This window comes from Peromyscus californicus, unplaced genomic scaffold, assembly GCF_007827085.1.
Source record: "Peromyscus californicus insignis strain IS unplaced genomic scaffold, ASM782708v3 Scaffold_22__1_contigs__length_63687245, whole genome shotgun sequence".
NCBI classification, from domain to species: domain Eukaryota; kingdom Metazoa; phylum Chordata; class Mammalia; order Rodentia; family Cricetidae; genus Peromyscus; species Peromyscus californicus.
Window position 1 is genome coordinate 55,116,743 of NW_026294525.1, and position 22,411 is coordinate 55,139,153.

The following is a 22,411-nucleotide window of genomic DNA, read 5'->3' on the forward strand; positions in this document are numbered from 1 at the left end:
TGTTCATGGGGTTTGTTGCTGTTACCTACACTGTGAGTCTTTGTGCCGAACAAGGCCTGGACTAAGGGTTAGTTACATTTTGGGCACTGAGAACAAGAAAGAAATAACTGTTTCCGCCCCAGCCGGAGTTAGTGGGAACACAGTTTTTCTTTTCCTTTGTTCTGAAACCCTGATTTGCTCTAAGTGGCTCTGTCTACAGTCCAGCCCGTGTTAGGTACAAACATCATTGTACTGCCATTTCCCAGAAGACTCCACCTCACCCCCAGTCAAGAACCTCTCACCTGGAGACAGAAAGGACGTGAACTGGTAGAAGATCTCGGAGTCCTTTTTGCGCCCACTGTACCCCACCACGCTGCCCACGTCCAGTGGGAAGGTCTTGAGGAGAGCACCTGTGGTCAGGTCGTGGAGCTGCAGAATGTTCTTCACATCGTGGAGGTAGCACAAGACCAGGAAGTTGGACCTGACGCAAGCCACCCACTCTGAAATGCCACGGAGAGAAAAACAGATGCCACTTTGAAAATCAGAGAACATGTCACTCATTTGACTGGACAGCAGCGCCTCCTGTGTGCGCCATCAGGACACTTTCCAAGTTGTTTAGGATCTGTTTTAACCCCGCCCCCAGTCTTTGGCATGGTGACAGCCGCCACGACCACCTTTGGCACTCACTGTGACAACACAACACACAACAAAACAAAGCTCAGTCTTGAGAACTGTGGAGCGTTTAGGTTGCACTCGTGGCTACCCACGGCTGCATGAGTCCTGCGGACCGAACACTAGACACGTGGCTGTAAATATCCCCGCTGCAAACCAGAGCAGCAGGGTATTCTGAAGGCCCATGTGTGAAGGCGTGGTCCTCAGCCCATGGGGCCGGGGGAGAAGGTAGAACCTTCCAAAGCAGAAGGAAGTTAGTTATATGGAACTGTGTCCTGGAAGATGTGAGGCCCCCTGCCTTCCCTCCTCCTCCTGGTTTACTGCTGATGGTGTGAAGGTTAAGTTAGAATTCCCACTATGGCTCACCAGAAGCAACAGAGCAAATTTGCCACAGACAGGAACCTCTATAAAACTCTTGAGTCAGAACAAGGCTTTCCCTCATATAAGGTGATTGGCTCAGTCAAAATAACAGGAAGAAATGAAAATACCTACATACGTATCTTATATTTGATATCATGCTATAAAGGATAAAGAGAGGGAAAGAACAAAGTCAAGTCATATTCCATGTATGTAAGAGTGTACTGTAATTCTGTACTTAGTACAGACATGTACTAAGCCCTCAGTGTGTCATCGGAAACCCTGAAAGGTCCTGGAGACACAAGTAGGGGACTGAGAGCACTCACTCTGGCACACACACACCGGTGACCACCCAACAGAAAAACGTGGACGTAAATGTGACTGGCTGAGAACCCAAGACCAGTACGAGCTCTTCAGCCAGGAGTGAGTTTTGTCTGGAGTGCAGGGGTGGGGTGGGAGGACTTCTGGGGGCACAAGGCCAGAGTGAAGGCAGCGGAGAGGACTCTATGCAAGCCTGAAGGAGTGAGGATCGGGAGGGGCAGACGGGAACCCCGTAAAGACAGGCAATCCATTTTGAAGACTCAGAAAAGACATTTAGTTTCGGGGGACGGCGACGTGCTGGTGGTCTGTCTTGAAGCATTTGGTGAGCTGTGGAAAGTGGGGGCTTGGTTAGCCACTGGTGAGGAGGCAGCTGAGAGGAAGGCCCAGGTAAGGACAGTACAGGATGATGCAGCTGACAGGTAAATGCACAACAAAGGACGTCTGCAGAAGGCTGGAGGGAAGTAAGAGGAACATCATCGTAATACGTCAAGAAGAACCTCGGGGGCAAAGCCGGAAGCCAAGTGAAGATACAGACTCCACGTTACACGGCCTCCTCGCTTGGTTTTAGTTTCCGTGAAAAACACCATGACCAAAACCACCTTAGGGAGGAAAGGCTTTCCCTGGCCTGCAGGTTACAGTCTGTTATTGCAGGAAACCAAGGGCAGGAACCTGTCTAGAACTGGCACCATCCACAGTGGGCTTTTGACCTTCCTCTATCAACCAGCAATCAAGAAAATGTCCCACTGACAAGCCCACATGCCAGCAGGAACAGTTCCTCAATTTAGGTTCTCTCTTTCCCAGAGTGTCAAGTGGACACAGGGATGTGGAGAGTGAGGGAAAGATGTCAGCTCCTCCCACGGCCCAGGCAGGAACAGCTCAGTGCTCAGCAGCAGAGATATACAGAGAGCATGAGAGCACGGGGAAGGAAGGGGCAGAATGGCAGACACAGAAGCCAGCCGGAAGCAGGGACATGCCATCCACAGCCAGGGATGAAGTCACAGGGCAGAAAGCCACGGATCAGATATACCGAAAGGTCAAGCTTTCCTTAGGTTTCATGGTGCGGTTCTCGACACTGCTTATTTTCGTAACACAAGAAACTGGTAATTCACACTGAGAATGTGAGTACTTATTCCTGAGAACATCAAGACACTGGCCACAGGGAGGACCATCAGGGCATCGATCTTGGGTAGCTTTGATTACTGCACAAACTTTTCCAAAGCCAAAGCTAACTAAGAATTCACAAATCCAAAAGTAGCTTGCTTAGGAGTGGCTCGTTCAGCAGCCCAGCTCATGTGCTCATGTGACTGACTGCTCTAAAGAAAGCAGCACGGGGGGAAATGGAGTAAATTACAGCCGTCAGAGAATAATCAAGCTGTGCTAACCACGAGAACATCCAAATTATACAACAGAGCAAGTAAGTAGGAAAAGGACAGGAGATTTGTGGAGTGTCATAAACAAAAGCTCTGACTTTGCAGCTGTCCCCTGAGTCTGCTCTAGACCGTCTTCTCAGTCGGGCATTCCGCGCTGCTGGTGTACTGACAACTTTGCTCCCATAGAAGTGAGGAGCGCAGGGAACACTGCAGGCTTCCCCTCCTGGCCTAAAGAGCCCACAGAAGGACATCTGTCACCCCCAATCTCCAGCCACTATCTGCACTTCACTAAATTTGTACATGAGAAAGGATGTGTTTTAACACAACGGTAGAAAATTCAGATGGTTAGGAAACATGGACAGCATCCATGAAGACTCCTTCCAAAGAACTATCACTCCAACCTAAGTTGTGCCTAAAAAATTACCAGGGCACCTACACAAAGCCTTAGGCATCCACAGGATCCTTTAGACTCACCCACATATGCGGTCAACCACAGAGTAGGGCCGAGCATGGTTCCTCGGCAGTGCTTCTGGCTATACCCACCCCGTGTGGATAGCATGGTTCCTCGGCAGTGCTCCTGGCTATACCCACCCTGTGTGGATAGTTCTGCCTCAGTACAGACAGAAGTCATCCGGCTCTCAAAGTAACCTTGAAAGGGTTTTGGCCTGAGGATGCTCAAGGGAATGAAATGGTCCAGCACCTGCTCTACAGCTTGGGACTGACATAGCATCCAAATATAGAAGAAGGTCAGAGTAGATGCTTTTGAGGAAGACAGGAAGGTACTCCTGGTATGCTGTAAGTGTCTCTCCCCATGCTGAGTAGCAGGGTTAATCTCTTCTATTTACTGAAGCTTGGGAGAGACAAAGCACCACCCTGACTTCCGCCTGGCATGTCTACACTGTGGCAGGATCAGGGAAGCACGGCCAGCTGCTACCTTCATGAAAACCTGGGCTGAGCTGCGGCTCTCGAGCTGCAGGTGTGGATTTTGCAGGGAAGAGCAGGTGGGGCTGTCTTGGGGTGTGTCTGACACTGGCTTGAGGGTTGAAGGTAGGGATATTATCACCAGAGGGTGGAGGGGTAGCCCAATGCGAAAGCTGGGGAGAAGCCCAAGCAAACTGGACTTCCTCAAGAACCACAGAGACTGTTGAAAAAGACACAGTGAGACATGCCATGGGAACCTGTGATCCTGAGCTCAGCTCTCCGCTGCCCACTCCAGCATTATCCGAAATTTCGGCCAAACCTGGTGGACAGGGAGGTGTTCCTCACAGGTCGAGATGTGAACCCGGGTCTGCATGGCTGCACACACATGTAATGCACTGGACAACACATTGCAGGCGTGCTCTGGCTGAGAAGGGGCTGTTCTGCAGCCTGGGCGTGACTCTTCGCTACATATGATGTACTTCTGAATGGCCTCAGAGTTCCTCAGTCAACTTACCGTAGATGCTCACTTCCCACAAGCAAACTCTTCATTGGGACATTGAAGGACTGAACTCTTTTGTGTAAAAAGCTCTCTCCAGACTAGTGAGTCGTCTAGATAAATTCAGTTTTCATGCACTTATTTATAATAAGTCAGCGTATCATTTTCGATCAAATGAGTAAGTGCCCATGGTAGCTTTCAATTAAATATAGGGGCAGTCTATTCTCTTTTCTAGCAAGATGGCTAGAAATCCACCCTCATATTTACAAGAGGTAGAAACAAACAGCCAAAGGTGATACAAAAGCTTTCAGTTAAGAATGGTCCCTCTTCTCATCAGACAACATGTACTATTTAAGCACAACATTCCTAATAATCACAAGCCAAAGGTTCTACACTGACGAACTGGTCACCAGACCGTGAAGTGAACCCACCTGTCGATGTTCTCACAGGCACAATTTCCAAGCAGCCACTGTTCTTACCTAAGACATCTTTCTCGTGCTCTGGAACAAGCACTTTCCACTTAGACTCGTCAGGGTCCGTAAAGTCGATGTTGATCAGACGATAATTAGGAGAATTGCGGTTCGTCTTGAATGTGAACACTGTCCCCTCGTTGGTGACGTAGTCATATTCTCCTTCAAAGTTGTCTATCAGTTTTACCCAGTTCAGGATTCCTGGGAAGAGACAAGGCATTCCTGTCACCTCTGATAGTGTAAGAAATGATGCAGGTTTCTATGTAGGGAGGTGAGGGACTCTTTCCTTTCTATAAAGCTCAAGACACAGATGGTACTGGAAGTTCCAACACGCAGGAATGAGCAAGGGCTAGCTGTGAGTGGACGCCACGGAGCGCTTGAAAACTCTGGTGCTAAGGGGAGACTGCAAGACCTCGTCTCCTGCCCTCCCATTCCACACACCTGCTAAATCCTCTTCCGAGCAAGTCTCAAATCAAAGCCTGCTTTCCTGCCACCCCACAGTGTCCTCATCAGCCACCACCTGTTCTACCACAGTGGTCCTCAACCAGGACAACAGACACACCTCTTCCAAGCAGCATTTGAAAAGTCTACAGATAATTTTGGTTGCCGTGACTTAGCAGGTGAGGACTGCTACTGCCATCTAGTGGCGGAGATCAGAGATGCCGTTTGACGTGCTACTAGCACAGGTCAGGCCAAGAGGAACATCAGCAGTGCCAAGACTGCGCTCTGGCCTATAGTGTTAGCTTTCTGCCCGGCTGTCCCACGGCCACTCTTGATTTACTCTATTCCAGACAGCACGATGTCTTAACACCCTAACCCAGTGGCGCCTTTCCCATCACACTCTGAATAAAGTCCACACACAACAGGCTTTTCATACCTAAGCCAACTTCGGCACTTTCCAACGCTTGCCTCACCCACCCACCTCCTGAGCGCTAGTGGTACTCAGGCACAGTGGTACTCAGGCACAGTGGTATTCAGGCATGCCACAGGCTGTGTCCTCTGCCTGACCCACTCTCAAAAGGCTGGGTACTTCTAATAGGCACACGCTTGGTGACATTTCTCTCAAGATAGAGCTGATTTAACAGCTGACTCCTTGTGGGTTTTACTTGCTACTTCATACTCAGCTTCAGGCACTTCGAAGACACAAATAAAAGGTGTATTCAATGAAGCTGGGACACTTTCCAGTCCTTTCTTCCTAAGACCTGGTATGGAGTGGTCATCACTAAACATCTTAACTACATTTGCTATCATTCTGGCTCTGTACCCCCTTTAAGGATCAGAAGCTCACTAGAAGACACCTGTTTCACGATGTACCTGACACACAGGCTCAGTGAACATCTTAGAAAATGTATACATCAAAGAACTCTATGACGTTAGATATTCTCTAAACATCTCCTGACTTCAATTCCACAGCAAACTTCTATTTTAATTTGGACAATTCACTTCTATGCCAGTGTCTTCAGTAACTATTTACATTTTGCACCCGTGTCTTAATTGTACCCACAGAATATCTTTCCATAATGTGTCGTGAATTAAACATCTCAGGGAAAATGTAATTCCAGCACAGGAGACCGTCCTGTGGCCAGACATATTTGGATCAAAATCCCAGCTCTCCCTCCCCCTGTTTAGCTTCATGAGCTTGAATGATCTTTTCATTCTGTTTAGCGTTATTTCCTCAACTGTCAACTAAGAGTCATAGGAAACATGAAAAATCATTTTTAACGTGACTGTTAGTAACTACTCCACAATAAAAATTCAGTGAAACTATTTTTTAAAAGTAATTTGAATTAAGACTAAAAAAAACAGCAGTAAAAATAAAAATTTAAGCCTCCCTAAATGTTGGCAATACCTGTTGAAAACAGAGAGAGGGTCTTCATTTATAGAAGAGGCAAGCTTGGAACACCCAGGAATGTACCTAGCACGAAATGTGGGGTCTACACAAAACCAACAAAACTGTTGAGCTTTTTCTAAGGAAACATTAAAATAAAAACACACCATTGCCCTAAGTGTGAAGAATTAATATTTCAGAGACAAGGAATCCACTGGAAATAGAGAAACGTAGCCCAGGAAGGTCAGCAGGGAATGTGACATCATTCTGAAACTCGGCTGGAAAAACAAAGCACGAGACAGCAGTGCAGGGGCTTCTGTGACGCCGACTGACCCAACTGTCCCTCGAGCACCTTCACAACACTGTAGCTCTGCCTCCTTTTACAGCTGTGCTTCACTGTCGCCACGCAAGCACTCCTCTGCACCTCACATCTGCACACAAGCGCTCCTCTGCATCACACATCTGCACACAAGCGCTCCTCTGCATCACACATCTGCACACAAACACTCCTCTGCATCACACATCTGCACACAAACACTCCTCTGCACCTCACATCTGCACACAAGCGCTCCTCTGCATCGCACATCTTCACACAAGCACTCCTCTGCATCGCACATCTGCACACAAGCACTCCTCTGCATCACACATCTGCACACAAGCACTCCTCTGCATCACACATCTGCACACAAGCGCTCCTCTGCATCGCACATCTGCACACAAGCACTCCTCTGCACCTCACATCTGCACACAAGCACTCCTCTGCATCACACATCTTCACACAAGCACTCCTCTGCATTGCACATCTGCACACAAGCGCTCCTCTGCATCACACATCTGCACACAAGCGCTCCTCTGCACCTCACATTTTTCACAGGATCCTTTTCAACTTACTAACGGTCTTCTGACTTCAAACTATGTTCTGTACATAACTGAAGAAGAACACACTGAAGTCACTGGGAACGATGTGTCAAATAATCCTGGGACCATTCCCTGTTCATACCACTCAGTTCTATGCATACTTTATACTAGGGATTATGCCACTCATTCTATCTGCCACAAAAAGGCCAAATAATCGTGTGTAACAGTTGTGGGGCCATTTTAACTTGTTTGTGTCCACGTGCTCCCTAGACTTAGAGGTCAGACTGCTAGCTACTATCCCCAGAATTATCAGACTTAAACAAAACTCACGGGAGGTCATGAAGCTTTATCTCTAGTAGTATGTTCTGTTGTAACGTATACTCTGGTATTTATTGAGATAGCCATATCATTCTCACGGCATTTTCTTAGACCAGTCATTCTTCACCCCGTTACCCCCCTAAGCTGCCCTCTGCAGAATGGCTGCTCCCAACCTGTAGTTTATCATTTGTAGAGAAGTTTGTTCTTCATGTCTAATAACTCAAGTTTTTCCACTTTTTGGTGGGCTGCACTTTAGGATTTCTTTATATTCTCTCTCACTAAATTTCTCCTTTGCTATGTTTAATCTCCTCTTTAATAGCTGTATTCATAATGATAATGGCCATGTGCTCTACTAAAAAGTATTAGCAATTTTCTAATCTGATGGTCATTCACAGTCTTTATTTCTTGCTTATGCTTCTAAGGTTTTTGTTTTGTTTTTTAACAGCAGCATTATGTGGATGGTTTATCTTTTTAAAGTGTGTTTAACACATTTTACACTAGGGATCTGATAATCCCACTTGATTGTGTCTACTGACTCCACTTCTCATGACAGCAAATGTCTCTGTGTGATGATTTTGACTGTGTGATGCTGATCTTATCCTTTGGAACCTTCTTTGTGGGACCCCTTGGGGCCTGGGTTAAAGGGCCAATCTTCCAGGGAAGGCCTATATTTCCTTTTGCTTGCCTCTTCAAATATAGCCAACATAGGAACACTTTAAATTCTTGGCATGTAGAGTTCCAGACCTCAGAGGCATTGCTGTGGCCTCCATGTGAAGGTCAGTGTCTCGCACGCATCTTGGGAAAATACTTATCTCGTCTATGGCTCCATCTCTAATGCCAAGGTAGACCTTCCTTAGTACACATCTCAGACCTTCGCCGACTGGATGTTTCACCTATCAATCAATCACCCCTGCATTGCCCCTCAACCGTGGCGAAGCACAAAGCCTTCACTGTCCATCCCCTTCTCCGGCAGAAACATTTGAGACCAGCCCATCTCTGCCCCTGGGCGCCTGCTTTCACCCCATTGCTGTTCTCTATGACTTCTGGTCCCTTTCTGCCAACAACAGTGTATCTGGAGATGCCTGCAGAAGTGTTGACAGAACTTTGTTGCAGCCCAAAGCCTACTCAGAGTGTACACTCAGACAAACTCCCAGACCAGACCTTACAATTATGCTCCGTGTGAGGTCAAACGCTGCATACGAGGCACAAATATACTTTTTTAACTTTTTACGTGGCAAATTGCTCCCCTCAAACGAGTACCCAGTAGGTGACCCACTCTACGGCAATCGTAACTTGTTCATGTAAAACAAGGCTTTACACAAACACACACACACACACACACACACACACACACACACACACACCGTCCCTCATGTCTTAGAGCAACAACAGTGTAAGTCATTAGCTGCCAATCAAATATGTGAAGATAATCAGAAAGCTTCATTTGCTTCTAGTAAAAATGATAAAACTCTATTTTCTGGACTATGACATTTGTGGACACCAAATCTTGATCCAGTGAAATGTCAGATTCTTTAACTATCCCCCTGCCAATAAAGCATTTCTTGATGTGAACATTTATTTCACAACATAACCTTCTTATGGTTTCTGCTTGAAAAGGTCACAGAGACAATGGCATTTATCACGATCCCAACCCACCCGAAGCCACTGAGTATGGACCTCTGGCTCTGCGGTGCACACAGGTGAGTATGCACACAGGTGAGTGTGCACACAGGCCAAGCTCCTCACGCACTCAGGTTCTGCTGAACACCAACACCTCGGACAAGCCTGTGGGCATGTCACTAATTCTCAAGAGCTGACTAGCTGTAAAGGGACACTGTGAGTCTGGCACATCAGAATCCAGCTGCGGCTATATTTGTATAAAAACAGCGGTAAAATTTAAAATGTTTTCATTTAAATTAACTTCATTATAAAAAAAAAACAAAAAAAAACCCTTGGAATTCAAAAGCATCACACACAGAAATTAACCAGACCCAAAGTCTACATATGCATCCCAATGGACTTCTATATAGTAAGGACAGACACACAACAGCTGTGGAATTTCACACTCACAAATATGTCTTACACACTTTACTACCACCCAAACTGAAAAATCCATGAAGGAGTGATAGTTGGAACTAGAAAAATAATTAGCTTTATATCCTCTAACTTGTGTTCATTACAACATCCCCTAATGTTTAGCCTTTCTTATCCTCTTTTCTATGTTATACTGCACCCATGTATGTCTTTGTTTAAATATATACGAATATATTCATGTTTACACAAATAAAAATATATTCACATATATATTTAAACAAAGACACACACACACACACACACACACACACACACACACACACACAAATTATAGGCTAGGTTCCCCATGAGGGAAATTGTGTATTTTTCCTTACTGAGATTGTGTGACCTCACTGCTGTGGATATCGCTCTGTATAAATAAAATGCTGATTGGCCAGTAGCCTGGCAGGAAGTATAGGCGGGACAAGCAGAGGAGAGAATTCTGGGAAGTGGAAGACTGAGGCAGAGAGACACTGCCAGCCGCCACTATGACAAGCAGCATGTGAAGATGCCGGTAAGCCATGAGCCACATGACAAGGCACAGATTTATAGAAATGGGTTAACTTAAGATACAAGAACAGAGCCGGGCGGTGGTGGCGCATGCCTTTAATCCCAGCACTCGGGAGGCAGAGCCAGGCGGATCTCTGTGAGTTCGAGGCCAGCCTGGGCTACCAAGTGAGTCCCAGGAAAGGCGCAAAGCTACTCAAAGAAACCCTGTCTCGAAAAACCAAAAAAAAAAAAAAAAAAAAAGATACAAGAACAGTTAACAAGAAGCCTGAGCCATTAGGCCAAACAGTTTAAATAATATAAGCGTCTGTGTGTTTGTTTTATAAGTGGGCTGTCGGACTGCCGGGGCTTGGCGGGGCCCGGAGAGAAAACTCTCCATCTACACCTCACTGAATATTATGCATTCTAAGTCCATCCATTTTCCTGCACAGTTTGTGACTGTATTTTCCTTTAGAGCTGACTAGTATTCCATTTGATCCACAGACCATTTTCATGACCCACTCACTTGTTAGACATCTAGGTTGCTTCCGGTTCTTTGCTACAGTGAAAGCAACAACAAAAACAGCAATAAATATGGGTTTATTTATAAATATGGGTTGCCAACACTGCTAAGGCAGAGTGCTGAAAAACCAGTTCAAGGGCCAGGCCCTCACTGGGCAGGACATTTCAAAAGGAAGCCTGTGGAATCCCTTTGTGCTCCGGAATCTCGCTCTAGTCTTTCAATGGAAAAATAAGAAGCAATGCGCAAAAAAATTATTAAAAAAAGAATTAAAAAAGGTATTTTAGCTACACCATGGGGGCTCTTTCATTTTTGCTATTTACAAGTGAGAATCCTGTTGATTTAAATGAACAACATGAAAATTACTTTTACAAGAGACACGGCTTAATTCCTTAACCCTTTCGGGGTTTGCTCATTGTCTGTACGTGCCATTTATTCATTCTGAGGCCAACAGAATTCAATTCCCAAACCTCTCCACCATAAAGTTAACGTGGCTTTTTGTTAAGCCTGCTTCTCGCTGGGGACTGATTTGTTTACTGGGTGGAGATTAACTTAAAATAAATCCTCTTATGGTTTTCCTAGAGCAAAGACTCTTCCATCTTTCTTTGAAAATGATTAATGATATTAACGACACCTTGTGGGGAAATGTGTGAAGGTCTTTAATAACAGAATTAAGATGCTTTTATACTTTACAAGAACTATACAGGATTGCCACATCCTAAGGATAACAGAATCAAGGTGCTATCATAGGCTGAGCCTGATCAGGGAGAAGTCTCTGACCTCCTGGGTGTGGAGGATTTCCTTATGCAGGCCTGCAGCTACACCTTTGTTTAATTTTATGTCTGTTGCATTTACACCCCGCCCCCCACCAAGTCTTGCAGCGCACCCCCCATTCACGGCCTCTTTTTAATTACTATTGTTATACACACACATAAACACGACCTGCCAAGTCTCTTTAGCGTCACGTGCAGGGGTATCTTCTCAAGACTTACATTTGGTACTGTGCAACCACGTAGGGGCTCACCCCTGGGAAGACTGACCGCTCCCCCAAACAATCATCTAGGGGTCCTGAGATTCCCCCCATCCACACTGACACGTCAATCACTGTCAATGCTGAGGCATTGTTTAAGAGACTACAGTGCTGAGACTTCCTGGGTGCTCCTTCTCTACCATACACAGACACCACCGCGAGGCGAGTGTCCAGTCCTCCGGCTCACCCAGCTTTCCCAGTCTCTGATGATGTCCCTGAGCCTCAGGTCCAGGGGCTGTGTTGTAGATGTATCCGCTGGAGCTAGGCACTCCACAGTTAGCAGCTCTCTGCATTTTGACCAGTGTGGTTTTTCTGTACTGGTCTGTCTGCTGCAAAAATAAGTTTCTTTAACGAAGTGTGAGAGCCACGCTGGTCTCTGAATGTAGGGTAGACATTACACTGGATTGATAAAGTGGCAGTGGCAGGCTCTCCTCCACATTCCACGGCCTCAGTAGCCGTGCGCAGTTGGCTACGTTTACAGTAGATGGCGGGAATTCCCTCCTATTGAACGGCCCAACTCACAGAACCAACCAATTAGATGGCGGCTGGCTACTGCCGAGATGGAAGCCCCACTACTGCACCTTCCGGGATATCTTCCCATACTGTTGGGGCTCACAGGTGTCACAGCTGGGTAGGACTATTTATTACTCTCTCCTTCAGCACCCTGCAGAGCATCTTCCAGGACTATGAGAGCTAGTCCTCAGGGAGGCAGCTTCTGGGTCAGGTCAGGCTCAAGTCCTTCAAGTTTTGGGAGGCCGCCAAGGGCAACAGCAGCCATACTGTTGTGGGACTCTCTTGGACTTCCCTGACCAATCACTCAAAAGGTTTTTTTTTTTTTATGGCTGTTATTAGGAGTTGTACTAGATAATCAATCTATGGCTCTGGGGCAGGGGTTGGCATTACCACCCCATGGGTGTAATTTCATTTAAGCTACACACACACACACACACACACACACGGTAACTTTTGATAACATAAAGTAACACGGCTTCCTCAGTTTTTAAAAATATGTTTAGTGTTATTTATCCTTCTTCCAACCTTCTTCCTTCGTATACATCTGTGTCTTTAAAGGGTGCTATGAAGCAATGTGGCCTGCAACCCCCTTGGGGAGAGTGAGTCCAGCGAGGTACTCGGGGGAGACTGAGTCCAGCGAGGTACTCGGGGGGAGAGGGGTCGAGGAGACTAAAGGAGGGATCCACATGTGTAGCTCTGAACCTGGTCCCAGGAAACATTACAAATGCAGCATTTAATACCCCAATTACCCCAGCATTCAAGTGATGAAAATGGAATGTGACGCCTCTGAACAGAATGATTGCTAACAGTCATCTTTTAAAATCTAATTTTCCTCTACTGTGACATACTGCCATTTTCCTAAGAAAGGTCATTATAATCAATAATTTTAAAATGACGACTTCCCCAAACCACTGGGTTATATGCATTAATGCACAATTTTTATGGCATACCTAATATAAGGGGTTCGAAAGTTAAAAAAGAACAGCATAAATATGAATTTTATTATTGGTACAGAAGGAGGAAGGCTTACAAGCAGAGTATCTCTGGACAAGGGTCTCTAAAGGGACCTTAACTAGTTAACTAGTTATGTGCCACAAGCTGGTGCAGCTCTCAGGAGGGCATCAAGTACCATGTGCACGCACACACACGCACACACGCACGCGCGCACACCCCTGAGGGTGAAAGACAGTGAGGTCTAGGCTCACGCAGCTCAGTGAAGTGAAATTACTCACTTCTTAAGGAAGACAACTCTGTAACGTCTAACGAAGAATTTACTTGAGAAATGCTGACAGTTGTTTTCTGTCCTTGAGGAGCGAATGGGCTTTAGAGTTATCAAAAGGAACACTCAGGTTTCGGTAATACAGAGGTAGAGGTAGATTTTTTTTTTTTTTAACATTCCGTGTAATTTTTAGTTCACCACCATTTAAAGTAAACGGGACATTTAAGTTCTGCGGCTATCCTTCCTCCTAACAGTCCGACAAGAGTGGGGAGCAGATAAGGAGCAGGAGCGAGGTATTCACTCTACCAATCAGACACAAACTCTGCCATCAGCCTGCACAATGAGACCCTTCCCACCAGCTGCCCACAGAGGCACACACAGAGAACGCTTCTGATTAGGAATCTGTGCCGCAGTAAACAAATTCATAACCAAAACCTGTATTTAGAGTAACTTTGATGATTAGGAGTTAAAAACAGAAAAAAATTTCCAAATATGTCCTTAACCTACTATTCTGTTATCTAAAGCGAACGTGTCAAGATTCCAAAAACCCACTTCTGTCAAGGACAAGCAGGAGGGAAGGACGGAGGCGTCTGCATGCCAGGAACCCAAACCCTGGTCAGCCCTTCCCTCTGCATCTTCACTATTACAATTCCCTGTAAAACAGGTGTTATTCTCCCCTTTGCAGACATGGTATCTGAAAGGGACAAACAACCTTCACATCAAGATACTCAGCTGTAATTAAAGTGAACATGTAGGTAACTTAATAATCACCACTCCCATCTGCGGTCTCTTTTAGAGACTACACTGACTTACTCTCTTCAGGAGCTAAGCACACGTAGTACAGCACTTAACTGCTGTGGGATTCACAGCCCGATCCAACCAGCCAGACTGAAAAGACACTAAAGAGAACCTCATCCACACTGTACATTAGACTGGTCACTACCCCTACGATGCAGAATAGCAACTGCTTACATAGCATTCACACTGTCTTGGCTCTTACTAATCATTCAGAGACGAAGTGAAACACAGAGAGGTGTGGGAGGTCCCATGAGAACACTATGACATTTTATGGAACAGACTGGTGGATTCTGGTGTCTGCCGGGAGTCCTGGAATCCATGACACGCAGTCATCAAGGAACAACTGTATTGCTTCTTCAGAGAGCTGTGATCATGTGACTGATTCACACTGAACCAGTGATGAGTATGAAAACCACCAACAAGATGCCTTTATCACTGTCCCAGGCAAGTGACTTTTTGAACCTATGTATGAAACTGAGTACGCGGCCCAGTAGGTCAATCCCAACCACTATGGCTTCTGCCATCCACAGATGTAAGGCCAGTGAAGCAGTGGCTATAGAAAGAGGCTGGTGAGATGACTCAGCGGTAAAGAGCACCGGCTTTTTACCAGAGACCTCCAGTTTGATTCCCAGCACCCACACGGTGGTTCACAACTGTCCAAAACTCCAGTTCCGGGGACCCAACATCCTCAACTGGTACAGACATACACGCAAGCAAAATACCCATACATATATAGGGACAAATGAATCTTTTAAAAATGTAATAAATGAAAGATGACAGGCCCTGCACTACCCAGGAACCTGCAGCTGTCACTGCAGAAGGCTCATCCTTCAGCAGCTCACAGCTTTGGCTCCGCCCACCCTGATGGTTACTCAGAAGTCAGCTTGCTTCTGTGAGTAGGCAGACGATGACGACACGCTTTCAGTGACCTACATACTGTTCCGGTTAGTAATCTTATGGAGACAGTGAACTCAGGTCAGTGTCTTGCGGGCCTTTTGCTCTACTGCTCTCCATGTGGATTCCCATGAGCTCCTGGCAATGGATATGGGCCTGGGCAGCCTAACGTCTCTAGTTAACCTAACATACTAACTTAGGTGTTTCTGCCAGGGTGTTTTGCAGATGTTATTAAAGTAAAGCACAGGGTATTGTTCTTGACAACGTATAAGCCTTGCTCAACAACTGAAAAGTCAAAAGGTTAGACACGTGGTTTCCCTAGAGAAGAGAGTCCACTTAGGGACAACAGCATCAGCCTGCCTGACCTTCCTGACAACCGACCTACAGAGCTCACACTTGCCTGAATGGTTCCCACAATCACGTAAGCCAACTCCCTACAGCAGCCCTCCTTCATAGTCATTCTCTCCCCCCACCCCCCTCTGCTTCCCTCCGACACACATCCACAAACCACGCAGGAACCACCTACCTCACAAACATAACACTGCTACCTGTTATTCACGTGGAGCTAGCAATTGCAGCTCAGTACAAACATGTGGACGGAACTTCCTTTCCTCTCTGAAGTTAAGCAATTTGTGTTTTTCAATTTGTTAGCTTGTATCCTTTAATAGCATAATCCTACTTAATAATTTAAAGACATGACGAAGCTGTAAACAGAAAATGCAAACAGCTCTCTCTTGAGAAGGAACACTGTTAACTAGGGTTTTTAATAAGCCAGGGGAAGCCCAAATCCTCTCTACTCCCTAAGAAACACAGGTTGCAGACAAGGACAGGAACCATGCTTCATTTGGGCTCAATCTCAAGAGGTTTGCTCAGCTCTGCAGAGACCCAGTGGAAAACCGGGTAGTGGCTTGCTCCTTACGGAGAATGTGAACACTGATGTGGTGGCTGTAGTTTTGTAGGCACAGCGCTGGTATAATAAATTACTGATCATCCTGCTGCACGGCTATGTGTGTTCAGTGATGGCCAGAAAGGCAGCATATAGACCTTGCTCAGCAGTTTAAATGAAGTAATACCTAATCAAAAGGAAATATCTTCATATCGGAATGTTCGATACTATTAACGAGGCGAATAAATTATTCAGAAATGTATTTAGAATTGTGTATTTTGGAATCCCATGTGAAGGGTCTCCGAAATAATCACTATTTTACACTAATTTGTTAGGCATCCTCATCTGGTAATCAGCAATGTGACAGACTTTCAGGGCTGGTCAAACTTCAACAAAGTAAATTATGGAGCCGAAAGCTTTAATGCCTGACCTTAGTATAAGAGATCACCTTTCAAATCATCATCAGCCCCCGCTGGCCTCAGACGCATAGATTCACCTGCCTCTGCCTCCCCGGGGCTGGAATTGAAGGTGTGTACCATCTATCTGCCCAGTGACTGCCCTCAGTTCTCAATAGGCTGGTTCTGTGCTCACTATGGTGACACATGAGGCTTCAGAAAGCGAAAGCTGGCTGTCACTGTGTGCACGGCTCAGGAGGGGCCAGCATAGATTACCTGTTAACCTGGTGAATACCCACCTTTGTACTAACCACATGTCTGGGACAGTTCGCATCCTAACAACTCTATGACTATAAACCGCTACAGGCCAATACCCCAGCTTCTCCCTACCACACAGGACCTCATCACAAGCAGGTGCAGAAAACATGCTTAACCTCAATCTGCAGGGAAAATGCAAGCAGCCAGCTTCATCTCCTTGCTTCTATCACATGCAAGAGCACAACAATTTCTATGAACTGAGATGACGTGGTAGGAAGAAAGATGGCTGACTGAGAGTCCACTGCGAGGCTGACATACCACCTTTTCAACGGGGTATCCTAGGGTAGTTACGTAAGACTTAAACAACTTACCAGTGATACCGTTGGATTCCTGCTGGAGGTCACAGTACCACAGTCGGTTTACCGGATCGCATCCCTCCCAGATGGACAACAAGACGTAGCGACCGTCATCAGATAGCTGCAGAGAGACAACAGTGTGTGAGACGAGTCAGAGGACTTGCTCTCAGCAGCCTGTGGAGCAGGTAGTATTACTGTCCCCATCAACGTGACCAAACAGTGACAAGAAGCTTCTCCGGGAGAAAGGACTAATCTTAAGGGGCTACCCTCTGCCATGACAGGGACAGCATGCAGCAGAAGCTTGTTCATATCCCATAGGTCAGGAAACAGACAGGCAGGAAGCCAGGCTGGGCTACAAACCTCAAGGCCCACCCCAAAATGACGTACTTTCTCCAGGACCACACCCCTTCAAGGACCTACAACCTCTCGAAACAAAACCAGCAGCTGGGGACCAAATGTTCAAGAGGCCGTGGAGGACACTTTACATCCAATTATAGCAAATGCTAAGGGAAAAAGTAACTTCAAAGTCAATATCTTCACTCCAAACTCAAACATATGATTGTTTACTTATGTCAACTTGGCTGAGCCATAGTGCCCAGACATTTGGTTGAGCATTGATCTAGATGGTTCTGTGGCAGCAGCTCTTGGATAAAGTTGTGTTTAAAGGAGTGGACTTGGAGCAAAGCATACTTTCCTCCATGTGGTGCACCTTGTGCAACCAGCCAAGGGTCTTCATAGAACAGGAAGTAGACTGTTCAGGACTTACGTACCACTCTTCCCAGAGTTTCCAACCTGTTAGTTCACTCGGCTATTTCAAGAAATGGCAAGCCTCCACAGTAACAAGATGATTTCTTAAAATTCTTTTGTCTTTATGAAAACTCATGCGCGCGCACACACACTTAACACACATACACACACACACTGTTGGTTCTTGTTCCCTAGAGAACCCTGTTAGAGTTTCCAACTATTACTCTTTTATTTGGTCATTCCATAGACACAGTCTACGGAGCTATATACAAGCTCATGTCTGTTTTGTTTCTGTATGTTAAGGATGTATCAGTGAACAACTCAGGGAAATGTCACAACTAACAGAGGAGACAAACACATAGATATACAATTATGCCACACATTACTCATGGACAAATGTCATGAGTAACAGGAAGGGATCTTAGTAAAGGAGGCAGGACATGCTGCGAAGGTCTGTAACTTTAAGAAGAACGCCAGGGTAGGCCTCACAGGGAGGTGTCTTGGCATTGCTCGTGGGCAGTCACTGCTTCAGAGCTGTCACTTCGTGTCCCTGTTTATTTACACGTAATGTGTGTTTTATCATCTGGAGGCTTTTACTATTTTCTTGCTCCTTTCATTTATTTGCAAGTCAATCTCAACAGTCTTGGCTGTAACGGTATACTGGGATTCACTGCGTTTCTCAGATCTGCGAGTTTGTGTACTTTATCAAACGTAACAGGTTTCTTTTTCTTTTTTCACCTTGTTTACATTTTAAGAACAGCCTTGTCTCTATCCTGGCATTTCAAACAGATATTGTGCTTCACCCAGCCCTGCCTAACATTTTCTAAGAGCCTTTGTAAATGATTCCTACAATTTTTAAAAATCTTTGCTAACTCATTGGCCATTCCTGAGTCTATTCCTATGATGAAGGCTTTTTCTGGCTTGAGGTCACATTATTCTGCTTCAGTAAACATGTATTGACTTCTGAATTAGATTCTGGGCATTTGGAACATTGTCTGGATTTTCTTTTCCTTTCTAATCTGCCTATAAAATGTTTTGAGTCAATTAATTTCCTGGCAAACCAGCTGGCCCCATTCAGGCTTGCTCTGCAGTTGCTGGCAAGGGTCTGCGGCCTGACTGTGAACGTGCGGCCTCTCCAGGCGCCGCCACACCCCTGGATGCTCAAAAGGCTTTGTCACCTGGGTCAGAACACGGTGACCAGACTTTAGCAGCTGTCAGTTTACAGCTCCTGGGTGTTGTGCTGAGCCTGAATTAGGGAGCATTATTCAATGCACACACCTCTTGATAGACAGCTGAAGCCACAGGGGACCTAAAGTGGGATGTTCCCACCTTCAGTCCCTGGTTCCACAGCTCTAGTAGCTTCAGTCTCTTTGGATCTTTAGTTCAGTGAGAATGAAGTGTTCAGGTCTTCATCCTCCTGCTGGGGTCCCTAAAACCCCTGGAGGCAGAAGGCTGGAGTGACTGTAGGAATAACAACCTCTCAGACATCACTCCCAACTATCTGCTGACCAAGTTCTGCAAACTGCTGTTCAATCTCCCCCGTTCCGCTCTCCAGCTGTGTGGGGCAGGAGCTGAGGTTAGAACCATACACACCAGCGTGGCCAGTGAAGAACACCCCACCGTCTAGTGGGCCTGCTGGAAATGAATGAAACACAATTTGGTTTTCAATATCCAATCTGAGAATCTGAAGTTTTACGAACCAGAGAAAGCAATTCTTTCCAGTGTTCTATTCATCTTGCTTTTTCATTTTCTTTGCTCTTGTTCTGGGGCTTCACACACACTAAACATGTGCCACCACTTAGCTACAATCCCAGCCATCCATTAAAAAATACATATTTTGCCGGGCGGTGGTGGTGCACGCCTTTAATCCCAGCACTCAGGAGGCAGAGCCAGGCGGATCTCTGTGAGTTCGAGGCCAGCCTGGACTACCAAGTGAGTTCCAGGAAAGGCACAAAGCTACACAGAGAAACCCTGTCTCAAAAAACCAAAAAAAAAAAAAAAAAAAAAAAAAAACATATTTTTGAGACAGTGCCTCATGTAGCTCAGGCTGGCCTTGAACTCACTATGAGACCACAGGTGGCCTTCAATTGCTTCCCGATCCTCCTGTCTCTACTTACTGAGTGCTAGGAATATATACATGTACTACTATCTCCGCTTACGCAGTGCTAAGATTACACACATATACCATTATAACAACTCATGTCTCCACTTACGGAGTGCTAGGATTACATATTTATGACAACTCACAATCAACTTCTTTGGGAACCTTTCTCTTTCATTTCAGATTGATTTGAAAGCCACACATTTTATTTCTTTTCAGTTTCAAATTAAGAAAGCTAGCAAACTAATGCTCAAATTTTTAGTCCCACCTTTTTAGACTGTCCTATATTGAAAGTATCAGTAATCCACAATTATAACTTTATTAACTATCATCCAAAGCAATCTCAGGAACATTGCTTCACTCTTGCTCTCCTGTCCTTTGAATACAGACAGAACCTGTGCAGCCGGCAGCTTAGAGCAATGCCACACCAATCACAAATGGCATCCACCTCAGCTGGAGCGCCTCAGTCACCTGAAAGACAGACGGCAACTCTCGTGCTAGAGCACCGGACCTGGGCCAGCAGCTGCTTCTAGAGCATCCCAGGAGCTCTCCTCTGCACGGAAGGACTAACAGTCACAACAGTTCATGTCTACTCTAAGGCAGAAGTCCCCGGGCACCCTGCTGCCACAATGCAGTGAAGTCAGTCAGGCTTCCTCCTGGATCACCACAATGCAGAGATGCTCAGAGCCACAGAAATCTGCTTAACCGGAAACACCTCTACATTTTCAGTGCTCAAGCTGGCAACCCCAAAATCACCATAAGTTGTTTTCCTCAGAATGTACAGATTAGGAAAAAACCTTTCTCCACTAAAAATTAATCAGTAACAACAGTTGCTTAGCCTCTTAGAGTATTTTAAGGCAATTTTAAAAGATTTTTTTTTTTTTTTTTTAGAGATTACTGGGAAGACAAACGTTCTGCTAACATGGAGGTCTTTCTGACTCTAATGGATAAGCTGCTTTTCCCAAAAGCCAGAGAAAAGAAAACCAAGATGTAAGAGAACCAGGCCATGGCTCCTTAAGACAGCCCAGGTCCTCCGCCACAAAGTATCATTGTTTCAGTGTATGATAGTGGCTATAGCAACCACTATCTGTAAGCAACCCACTAAAAACACTGCCCAGAAGACAGACAGTAACATTGATCTGACCAATTATGAAGTATGGAATTCCCAACTTTCTGGTTTTCACATCTTTTATTTTACAACATTTGAAGCAAAATTTCCTTAAAGTCATGGTCACTTTTTTTTCTTGATAAAACATTAATACAAGCAAAACTCCAAGAATCATTGTAAATGAGACGGAGTTGTGTGCTGATACTAGAGCTACTTACTCCCCTGATGCTACCGGTAGGAATCAAAGCTGGAAGTCACCATTCTTACTACTGTAAAGTTTAATATGTCAGCAGGCTGATAGCTTAGGTCTGTGATGTCATCTGGCTTACATTTAGAGTACTGATTTAGTCCAACTAGAAAATAACTAAGGAATAAAAAAAAACTCCTGGTATCTGTATACAAAAATACCTGGACAAAGGCCAATGTCTAGCTGAACAAAGAACACGGGGTTCTACAGATAAGCTGAAAAACATTTAGTGATTTACTGGTTAAACAGCTTTTCATTATCCTCAACCAGAATATCTGAGAAACAAACGCAGGGTCTACACAGTCACCCACTTTGCTCCTGTCTCCTTGGGGTAGAAGGAGCAGAGCTCTTCTCCAGGCTTAGGGAACTCCCTGTTTCCTGGCTCCTTTCTCTGGTCGGGGTTTTCTCAGTTGTACAGTACCCTGAGACGGATTAGCACTAGTCCTCAGCAACGGAGAAAAGGCTCGGCTTGCTTTGGTTATAGTTACCTGGATGTACTACCAACAAAATGGGGATCCTGGAGTGAGGTGCCACAGTGAGAGTCACAAACCAAACCTTCTGATTATAAAGTATATTCCTTTCTCAGAGTGGATGAGGGTAGACAGGCCGATTTCAGTAGGATCGTCCAGGTTTTAGTCAGCTTTCCATTTTCTCTCCCAAAGACAAATCACCAGACAGAGTCAGCCACTCAGGGGAGCCGGGGCTGAGGATGTGTTTGTTTACTCAATCAATATTATTGAGGGGCTATCCAGTGGCTGCCACTGAACTCAATCCTAGAACACACAGAAAACCAGGGAGAGCTCACAATGCTTGAGACAGACAAATAGACAGACACAAATAAGACTGATCCACACTGTTGAACATGAGCAACATGATGTATAAAGTATGACTGCCAGAGAGAAGCGACTAATGGAGGAAGCTGTGAAAAAGGTAGCTCCCAGAATGCTTTGGGAAAAGAGGTCCCCGATTCCTAAGAAGGAGTCAGTTGGTTGAAACCTTCCATCCTTGCAACTGCTTATGCTAGTCTAAGCATCAGGGACCACCACCAGAGAGCTGTCTCGTGTGCACTCAGGCTGCACGCGATGCACTCGTTCTCAGTGTCCATCTCAGGGCAGGCAGACGCCACCCTCTAGGATAAAGCACTCAGCCCGTTCTGTGCTGGATGCTGGATCTGTTGGATCTCATCTCCA

At 45.6% G+C, this 22,411-nt stretch overlaps 1 protein-coding gene across 1 annotated transcript in view; it reads right to left on the reverse strand.

Moving 5' to 3' along the window:
• Nucleotides 1–22,411, reverse strand: part of Prep (prolyl endopeptidase) — a 106,941-nt gene that overhangs the window by 40,281 nt on the left and 44,249 nt on the right. The window contains exons 7-9 of the mRNA XM_052751410.1: nucleotides 17,034–17,139; nucleotides 4,596–4,787; nucleotides 282–479 (exon numbers count right to left, since the gene is read on the reverse strand). Of these exons, the coding sequence (XP_052607370.1) occupies nucleotides 282–479; nucleotides 4,596–4,787; nucleotides 17,034–17,139 (496 nt within the window). The remainder of the gene's footprint in view (nucleotides 1–281; nucleotides 480–4,595; nucleotides 4,788–17,033; nucleotides 17,140–22,411) is intronic.